This window comes from Mus pahari, chromosome 5, assembly GCF_900095145.1.
Source record: "Mus pahari chromosome 5, PAHARI_EIJ_v1.1, whole genome shotgun sequence".
Taxonomy (NCBI): Eukaryota; Metazoa; Chordata; class Mammalia; order Rodentia; family Muridae; genus Mus; species Mus pahari.
Window position 1 is genome coordinate 128,382,040 of NC_034594.1, and position 10,830 is coordinate 128,392,869.

At 42.1% G+C, this 10,830-nt stretch overlaps 1 protein-coding gene across 1 annotated transcript in view; it reads right to left on the bottom strand.

Moving 5' to 3' along the window:
• Positions 1–10,521, bottom strand: part of Xpr1 (xenotropic and polytropic retrovirus receptor 1) — a 174,818-nt gene extending 164,297 nt beyond the window's left edge. The window contains exon 1 of the mRNA XM_021197505.2: positions 10,270–10,521. Within this exon, the coding sequence (XP_021053164.1) occupies positions 10,270–10,338 (69 nt within the window). The 5' untranslated portion in view covers positions 10,339–10,521. The remainder of the gene's footprint in view (positions 1–10,269) is intronic.
• Between the last annotated feature and the right edge of the window lie 309 nt (positions 10,522–10,830).

Sequence of the window (10,830 nt, forward strand, 5' to 3'; positions counted from 1 at the left end):
TTCTCTGTGTAGCCCTGGCTGTCCTGGAACTCACTTTGTAGACCAGGCTGGCCTCGAACTCAGAAATCCACCTGCCTCTGCCTCCCAAGTTCTGGGATTAAATGCGCCACCATTGCTCAGCCCTAAAACTAATTTTAAGACAAAATATTGTTTTTACTATAAAACTGCAAAGGATTAAAGTGAGGCAGCCACTAGGAGCTCATTTAAGGCACCTGGACACATTAAAGAATGCACCTCAATTAAAAAAACTAAAGAATATCTTAAAACGGCTAGCCAAAATAAATGCATGTTACAAATGACCATCAATCTAATTTATTTCACAATCACTTCTTCAGTCATGCCTAGTTTTCTTAGTGTACGTAAAAACAGTTAAGAACAATTTATTAGAAGCTGGGCATTGTGATGCACGCCTTCAATCCCAGCACTCAGGAGACAGAGGCGGGCAGATTTCTGAGTTTGAGGCCAGCCTGGTCTACAAAGTGAGTTCCAGGACAGCTAGGGCTATACAGAGAACCTCTGTCTCGAAAAACCAAAAAAAAAAAAAAAATTTATTAGAACAAATACTATTGACAGTGTAAAGTTCAAGTGAACACAGCCATTTCCTAGAAAAACCTCCATCTGACATCTGACAGATAAAACTTGAAGCTCTATTCTCCTAATATAAACACTGCTAACCAAGGCCTGCACAACCTTGAGCTCTTTCAAAACAAACAAACAAAAAAATTTTAATATATCTTTCTTACTTTGTGCCAGGCATTGTTCTAAGAACTCTTCATGTTAAACTCATCTAATCCTCAACAGCGCACATATGCAACCCTGGGCCTTTCTCAAGAGCTGAGACTGGAGCGAACCAGTTCAGCTGTAGTTCAGTAGCAGAGTTCTTACCTAGCACATCCAAGACCAGCCTGCATCACACAGTGAAACTGTCTCGATGACTTTGGAAATGTCAGTTGAACAAATAAACTTTGGAGATGACAATTTTTATAATAATCCTACAAGAATTGTACTATCATTATTGCTAATTTACACAAAAGGAAACCAAAGCACAAAAATGTCAAGTGATTTGGGATAGGGAGATGGCTCAGCAGGTAAAAGCATTTACCATGCAGGCTGGGTGTGCCTTTAGTCCCAGCACTCAGGAGGCAGAGGGAGGATCTGTTAGTTCAAGGCCAGCCTGATCTACAAAGCAAGTTCAGGCCAGCCAGTATTACACAAAGAAACCCCATGTTGAAAAAACAACAACAAAAAAAGCACTTGCCGTGCAAGCCTGATGACATAAGGTCCCAAGACAGAAAGGCAACCAACTCCTAAAAGTTGTCCTCTGAGCTCCTCAAGTGTGCACTCAACAACACATTTACTGAGAAAAAAATAAATGTCAAGTGACTTGTCTGAAGCTGGTGAGCTTCAATTTGAACCTGCTCAGTCTGGCTTTAGGAACTATTCTCTGCATTAACACATAAACCAATAAATCAGCCACTGACCAAGGCAAATGACCTTCATCATTTAATCTCTATGACTCCATTCTCACTTGAACAAAAATGGGACTTGAAAGTTCCTTTCAGGTCTAACATCCTATGACATAAGCCTTGCAGCCAACTGCCACACTGAGGTAGATCAATAGCTCATAGTGACATAATTTGTACCCACCTTTCTCCTTTTACCATAACTCATCCCCTTGTCCTTTCATTTATCTTCATGAGACCCTTTATTAGGAAGGACTGGCGAGATGGCTCTGCAGGTAAGAGCACTGACTGCTCTTCCGAAGGTCCTGAGTTCAAATCCCAGCAACCATATAGTGGCTCACAACCACTCGTAATGAGTTCTAACGCCCTCCTTTTTTCACTTTTTTTCAGCTGTCTGAAGACAGCTACAGTGTACTTAATTATAATAATAAATAAATAAATCTTTGGGCCAGCACAAGCAGGGAGTGGGGCCGACTGGAGTGAGCAGGGCCAACTAGAGTCAACTGGTCCTAAAAATTCAATTCCCAAAAATCACATGTTATAATCACTTTGAGGAAACATAATTAACAGAGGTAAATTCTGTCCTACTGAGGAATCTAGTACCTTCCAAACCCAGCTGACATGCTATAGAATAAGAGTTACAGAAAATAAAACAAAACAAAACAAAACCTTAAAAAGCCGAACACGGTGGCACACGCCTTTAATCCCAGCACTTGGGAGGCAGAGGCAGGNGNATTTCTGAGTTCGAGGCCAGCCTGGTCTACAGAGTGAGTTCCAGGACAGTCAGAGCTACACAGAGAAACCCTGTNTTGAAAAAAAAAAAAAACAAAAAAAAACAAAAAACAAGAGTATACAAATGCATGTATGTATGCATGCATGTTTGAACATTTATTTTCATGAAGCAATACCATGTGGGAATTAAGAATGGGGGGAGGGGGCTCTTCCTGTCTCATCTGAGCTACCTATAACTAGGAGTAGCAACATAGTTACAGGCTTAGCCTCCCCTTCCTGAGACAGTGGCAACTTACCTACATGGCCTGCTCTTACTTAGTGACTAGCCCTGTGAAAACTGACTCATTTCTAGGTTACCTCATCAAGTAAAATGGACATAATATGTACCTTGCAAAACACTGTGAGAACTAACATAACATAAAGCAGCCAATGCCTAGGCCATAAGTACTCAGTGATGGGTACTTCTGTTCTTAAGACAGGCTAATCTTTTTTTTTTTTTTTAAAGATTTATTTATTATATGTAAGTACACTGTAGCTGTCTTCAGACACCCCAGAAGAGGGAGTCAGATCTCATTATGGATGGTTGTGAGCCACCATGTGGTTGCTGGGATTTGAACTCAGGACCTTTGGAAGAGCAGTTGGTGCTCTTAACCACTGAGCCATCTCACCAGCCCCAAGACAGGCTGATCTTATTTCTGCTAATTCATAGGAACTAAAGACAATGAAATCTAGGGGAGCCAAAGTTTTCTTCTCTATGGTCCTTCACTGTGTAGCCGACACAGGGTAATCCTCACCCTATTGGAGTCTTTTATCCTCTCACATGCTTGTAAGAACAGAACACTTTTTTTTCAGGCAATCTCCTAACTTTCTGAAAGAAGTCCTGTGCTCAAAGCAAGCACTTCTGCTGGGCGTGGTGACGCACATCTTTAGTCCCAGCACTTGGGAAGCAGTGGCAGGAGGATTTCTGAGTTCGAGGCCGGCCTGGTCTACAAAGTGAGTTCCAGGACACCCAGGGCTATACAGAGAAACCCTGTCTCAAAAACCAAAAAAAAAAAAAAAAAAAAAAAGAGGCACTTCTGAGGCCAGCATGATGGCACATGACTTTAATCCCAACTCTAGGGGAATCTCCTGAGGCAGAGGCAAGAGTATCTCTGAGAACTTGAGGTCAGCCAGAGCTACAAGGTGAGACCCTGTATTAGAAAAATCTTCATAATCCTAACACTTGTGGGGTTTGTTTTGTTTTTGTTTTTTTGCTTTTCCTTCTCCCACAAGTACAAAAAGTAGTTTCAGGTGCTGTATGAAATGCAAGGTTATACCTCCAGCAGCTAGTAAAAGGTATGCTTGTATACTGTATATTAAACATTCTTGTTTTAATTTCTAATGTACTATATCAATAGACATTGGTATCCTCTGTAATTTTAAGAATTCCAAACAGTTTTGGGATTTAAAAAAGAAAATCCTTGTTCTAAGGGAAAAAAAAAAAACCCATGAAGCACACTTTCTGGCATTATGGATACAGCTCAATCCCTAATCAGTGAAACTTTATCTAGCACACGTGAAAAACCTTGGGCTCAATTTCTAGTAAAGTATAATAAACTGGGAGTGGTAGCTCATGCCTATAATCCCACCACTTGAGAAATAGAGGCAGGAGGATCAGAAGTTCAAGATCATCCTTGACAACATAGGGAGTCAAGGTTAGCCTAGAACACATGAAATTCTTTCTCGAAAGGGAGAGTGGAGGAAGGAGAGATGGGGCGAGGAAGGAGGACAGAAACAGAGTCTTGGTCACTTTCCTGTGGCTACATCCCACTTTTCTATCTTCAACAGACCACTTGCTGGGGCTAAGGGCTGGAGGCATGGCTCAGAGGATAAGAGCTCACTGCACAATCATGAAGACCTGAGTTTGGCTTTCTGGCCAGCCAGTCTAGCCAAATCCACAAGGTCCAGGTCCAGTGAGAGACCTATCTTCAAAACATAAGGTGGTACTGTGTGTGATGGTACATACCTTCACTCCCAGCACACAGGAGGCAGAAGGGAGGTGGAGGCAGAGGCAGTCGATCTCTGCCTTTGAGGCTGGCCTGGTCTATAGAGTGAATTCCAGTACATCCTGGACTACAAAGAAAGACTAAATAAATAAGTAAATGCCTTTAATTCCAGCACTCTAGAGGCAGAGAGGTAGGTAGATCTCTGAGTTCTAGACCAGCCAGAGCCACATTTTAGAACCATCTCAAAAATAAATAAGACAGAGATGGACAGAGAAAATACCTGATGCCAACCTCTGGCTTCTAAACCCAAGTACACATAAGTGGATTCAGACCTGTACATACACATGACTACATCACACACACACACACACACACACATTTATTCATTATGAATACTCAATGATAGAGCTGTACCTTATGACTTATGGCTCCTTATTTCTAAGTTCTTTTAATAGTATAGGCCTCCTTCAATAAATAAGGCTTTTTTAGAAATCTTTCCTGTGCAAATATTTTTGATCTAATAATTTATCATAGTATTTCAAAGGCCTAGCAAGGTCCAGGACTGTTTAAATTTTGAACTTAATTATGATGGATATAAACTGAAAACAGAACTTAGCAAGGCATACTTGAGATGTATGTTAGTAAACCATGACTTCAAAGGGTTACCTAATAAAATAATTGTGAAATATTTGTGACCTTTCTGTCAGCTGTAACAGAGTACTGCTACTTTACCTGTAGTCTGGCTGAAGGCTGTTTCTAGATATGTCAGCTTTGACGTCATGCTGTCACTGTGCTTATGTTACTGATATGACGGTTAGAACATATGGGTCTTTTTTTTTTTTTCGAGACAGGGTTTCTCTGTGTATCCCTGGCTGTCCTGGAACTCACTCTGGAGCATATGGGTCTTAGTCTTATCTACTTTGTGAAGAGCTGATCAGTTAAAACTTACACAGCATCCATTAACCTAGGCACCCATGACTGCCCTCACTGCCACCGCTGGCCATGAACAATGAAGAGTGAGCAAATCCCTGACAACCTTGACTCCCTCAGGATATAAAACAAGTGGGTAGCCTCCTTAGCAGAGTACTACACCAATCCATTTACTATACATTTGGAAAACTTTTTCTTCTTCCTTCTCATTTGCATAAAATTAACAATTTTACTCTCTTTCTCCATAGAGCTTGGGGTGCCGGGCATGGTGGCGCACGCCTATAATCCCAGCTCTTGGGAGGTAGAGGCAGGCGAATTTCTGAGTTCGAGGCCAGTCTGGTCTACAGAGTGAGTTTCAGGGCTATACAGAGAAACCCTGTCTCGAAAAAAAACAAAACAAAACAAAAAGAAAAAAACATAGAGTTTGGGGTATACTGGTTTGGGACCTAAAATTCAAATATACCTGAACCCCCACCACCACCCCCCCGCTAGTATAACTCAGTCTCTCAAATGTTTTTTTCCAAATGAGGAGTGAAGCCAGGACTGGTTTTCCATGGTCACCCCAGGTCAAATAAGATTCTTAGGTTCTTATGATCTGGGCCTTCACCCAAAAGCTGATCCAAAGCCAAGCTCAGGAATGGATGGGCAAGTATAACCTTACCAGGATACTTACACTAACACACTTTACAGGGACAATAAAGAACAATAAGAACTTTTATTCACTCATTTAAACCATATTTGTCAATGTCAAGCACCTCACTAACAGTCATTTACAAGCACTATTTAAAATACACTACACTGTGCTGTTATTTGCAGAAGTCCCGTAAAGGAAGAGTGTGGTGTGTGCTCCATCGGGTGGCTGAACTGGAAATTTCAAACAAGTTCCAGCAAGGCATGTGAACCCTAACTAATCAACATAATACCTTTGAGACACTGAAGCCTGCACCACAAGTTTTCCCATGGGAGGTTCTAGAAATGAGAATCACAACAGCACTATGGCAATGCTTCCTCTTGCTGAAAAATAAGGAAGTACAGCTCATGCAGTGCATTTTCCGTATCATGGTCATTACTTTTTGTTTATTTAAGTTAAATAAGTCTTATGCTGGGGGTGTAGCTCAACGGTATGGCAACTTGCTTAGCATGCCTAAAGCCCTGGGTTCAATCCCCAGCAATGGAAACACAGAACAAAATCTCAATTTAAAACAATTAGTCTTTTTAATGTATTCAAATTTATTTATTTATTTATTTATTTATTTATTTATTTATGGGTTTGGTTTGGTTTGGTTTTTTGAGATGGGGTCTCATTATACTAACCCTGGCAGTCCTGGAACTCACCATGTAGACCAGGCTGATCTCAACTCACAAAGATTCTCCTGCTTCTGCCTCCCTGGTGCTGGGAGCCACTATGCCTGACTTTTCATTAAAATTTTTGAAAAGATGATTTTTAATCATTAATTTTATATTAGGATTTAAAAATAGTTCCCTAAATTCTCTCTTCATAAACTTAATTTAACCACGACAAGGCACAGAAATATAGATGAATGGTAAATCACATGAGGCTTACTCGGAATCCATCAGCGTTCAGTTCTCCACGCAGACAACACTACATGCAGATCAACAGCCTGAGACTCCAGGAGGAAGAAGTTATTTCATCAGAGTCGCACCGCCAATGTGACCTGGCTCCCAATATTAAAACATACAGTGCTCAAGACGCTAGCCGCGCGCACGCTTGTGTGTGTGTATGTGTGTGTGTGTGTGTGTGTGCATGCGCTCTCATATAAAGCAAGGAGGCAGATAATCTTTAAATTCCCTTTCAATTCCTGAACTCTGGAGAGCTCATTGTTTTAGCATCTTATGCCTTCTACAGTACACACTGAAAAATGTCATTCTTAGTCCTGGACACCTCCAGAGAAAAATCACATCATCAATCAAAGGCTTCAAACATATTTGCCTCTTTTACTAATATTCTGTAAAATATTAACTGATCATACTAGTCTATTTGGATGAAACTGGCCTGGGTTAATTTTGGTTAACCTATTACAGACCTCTAAACTATACAACCATTGATTCCATATTTCTTGAAAATACTGTTAGAAAGACTTGTTGATGTTCTACTTTCCTTACTGAGATTTGCACTTGGGTTATTAGAAACAAAGACAGTCTCTGTTCATTTGTGTTTATTCCCAGTAAAACTACAAAGCATCACCTAGATGTCCTGTATATGGTCTTTCCATGTTTCTCTAGTCTTTTGTGCTTATTCTGCTTATGGATGCACATTTTTCTAGTGGAAGTCTAATAATTTTCAGGATATTAATATGCTACTATCATTAATAATTTCAGCAATCCAAGAATAAAAAAAAGAACTAAAAGTTAAGCCAAACACTTAGGAAATAAGAGTAGGCCTTAAAAGGCTCTGGCCTCATATGTATTTTTTTTTTATTAAAAAAGAAGAAAGCAGGAAGAGCAAAAACATTCTCTCCAGGGCCTCACAGCTAACATACACAAGAACCTGCACTTAAAATGCAGCCAAGTATCCATACTATTATATATAATTAAATGGTGCATAGAATTATAGATATAAACAAAATACTCAGTTCCTATCTGAAGCTCCTCCTGACTCAAGTAATATTTAATAAACTGACGTAAACAAAGAAGCTGAACAGTTCATGCTGGCTCAGGGCGCTAGAAGGCAACCTAGGCTTGAACTAAGGGCAATACATCAAAATTTCCTCAGCAAGGCTTAAGAAAACAAATCCAAGGCTGTTCTGCTGTATAAGAGAGCATCATTTTCAACTACGTAAAAATACAAATTACAAAAAAATAAGTGAAGGTCTTTTTCCCTAGCAAAAGCTAACTTTTAAATATAGATACCTTTTATCCCTGGCTTTTTGTTTTGTCTTTTTGGTTTTTTTGGGAGACAGGGTCTCTTTCCTGATGTTTTAAAGTAGCTAACATTCTAACATTCCCAGACCTTAAAAATTCTTACTCATACCTCTATGTTATTTTTAACGGAATAGCACCAAATCTTTGAAATAATATACAACACAAAGACTGCAATCCCATGCAAATGTCTTTAATGGTTCCAACTTACAAAGAAAAAAAGCCCCTTATTTTTCATCTTGCCTATGGAATGATGAATTTACTGAGGTAGGAGCTACATAGTAGGGGAATCTCTGTAGAATCAAATTTCAATTATCCACAATAAATGAATTTTTCAAAAAGTCCTTTATAATTGGTCTGAGAAAGCTAATGCAGTCACTCAGAAGCACAGGAACTCTGTCCCCCTGTGACCAATCTAGAGTAACCATTTAGAAATAAGAGTAACCAAACAGACTGTGTAAAATGAGGAGTCTCAGAGCCACCGCGGACACAATGCTGGCATTACAAATCAGGGGTCAATCAAATTTTTAAACTATATCAGGCTTCCCCTTCTAGTCCAAGATAGTCCACATTAATTCTATAAAATAGTCAAATGTTAAAATACTTAGAATCACGGAATATATATATCCAAGTCTGGTTCCTCTGACCAAAAGCAAGCATCCCATACTGTATAATAATAAGCTCTCCAGCGTGCTCCAGCACTAACCTCTGGGAAGAACTGGCAGCGGTGCTCAAAGTGCTAGGAGGAAGATGAAAACCCAATGCCCTTCTTTCAGTGGAGCCCACCATCTGGATTCTAGCCAAGGCTTTAAAACTGACTGAATGTTATTACAAACAATAAATCAACAACTCCACAGCCTGAACTGTTAGGACCTTTTCTTACAGAATGTGACAGAGGAAGGTTACAAGGAAACTAACAAGAGAGTATTAGTCATGAGCCATTCGTTTCTGCCATTAAATACAATATATTACAAGCAAACTTATTTTACATTCTTCGAGATTCTGTTTAACCTAACTATCCCTTTCCCTGGTCTTCAATTATTACATAGTCTACATGAATAAATGAACTTACTGCTGTTGCCTAAACATCCTATCACTAAATTCATATGAAAGTTAAAAAAGGAAATCCAAAATATTTTAATTCATAAAACCTAGCTAGTGTGTGTGTGCATGTTCCTATTGATTTTATACTCTTTGTTCCTGCTTATACCATAGATGTGAATTCCTGGATGTTACAGATCCACTGTCTTTTCTCTCTCCTGGAGCTGAACTACTAGCTTCTGAGAATAACCTATTGCAAGCTTAAATAAATAAATAAATGCCTTTCAGGTATCCTACCTTTTAAGTATGTGAGTGTTTTTTACTGTCTTTACTTTTCCCAATATTGATGCAAGGTTCCTTACAACATGTATTTAAAAATCCTCCAAAAGCTGTGCAAGAAGAAGAAACTGAAAGGAGGAACATGTCTCGTGTAATACACAAGGAAGGTACAGTATTTACATTACAGTGGATTTTTCTCACTACCAAAAACTTAGCAGAAAACCTGAAATTTTAAATAATTCTCTTCCCTCCTTTTTCTTCCCTCCATTCCAAAACCAGAGAAGAGTGAAAATCCAAAGATGTGATTATTCTGTATAGTTCGTGCAGTCAGTACAAAGACAAGAGACACCGTCTCCTTATCAAAACAGAACTATTGGCTCAATGCGTTTGAACACTATAACCCCTGCATTAGGTGATACACATTTCACCAAGTTTCAATCCTGTTACAAAGCCTTTGTCAACAGTGGGCAAGTGGAGGTAAGCCGACGGGGCTGGGTGGACTGAAGGCAATCGCTGGAGGGGTTTATCTTGCAAGAGCTCGATTCTTTGGCGAGAGGTGAGCAGCGAGAAGCACCTAACCTTGGCAAAGGGGGTGATCTCCGGCGGTGGGGACCGGAGGTCAGGGTGACTGGGGAGGGGGTGGCGCCGAATCGCCGCGACCCCGGGCCGCCGTCGCACCTGCGGCTTGGCCTCCCACCACCATTCCCCAGCCCCAGCCCGGCGGTGCCCTTCCTCTCGCCGCCGCCTGCGTATCCGTTACCCCGGCGGCAGAGGGCTGCGGGGGAGGGGAAAGACGGCCTGGCCGCCGGGGGCCAGCAGCGCCGGGGATGCCGCAGTGGCTCCCCGCGGCGGTGGGGCAAAGTCCGCCCGGGCCGGGGAGCTCAAGGCAGCGGCGGAGGTCGCGGCTAGGGAGATGGCAGCCCCTCCGAGCCCGCCCCGACCCCAGCAGCCCCGGGTACCTCATACTGGATGTACTGCTTCCTCCACTCGGGAGTGATGTGCGCGGAGAGGTGCTCGGCGAACTTCATCCTGCCGCGTCCCCCTCACTCCCACCCGGCTCTGACAGCTACAGGCGGCGGCGGCGGCAACAGCGATTCCGACTCCTCCCCACATGGGCCCCGGCGCTGCGCGAAGCTGCGCTTCTCTCCTCCTCCGCCGCCGCCGAGGTCTCCTCAGAGCCGCCCTCCCGCCATCTTCCTCCTCCTCTCCATAGCCCCGCCCCGCCCCGCCCTCTAGACGTCATCGCCATGGTAACCGCCTACGCCGCTCAGACGGAGGGGGCGGGGTCCTGGGCGTGGCCTCGGGGGCTTTCCTTCACGCTCCGCCCCTTTGGGACGGACGTGGGAAGGCACCTCCCCTGACCTCTTCCGCCTGCCTCCTGTCTGCCTACAGCTGCTTTCTACACTCTGCCTGGGAAAAACAGCAATGTTGTTACTGCAATTAATATTGGTACTGGAGCAACAGTAATCCACACAAGACGCTGATATTTGCAGAGAACTGTACAAATATTATTTCCATTT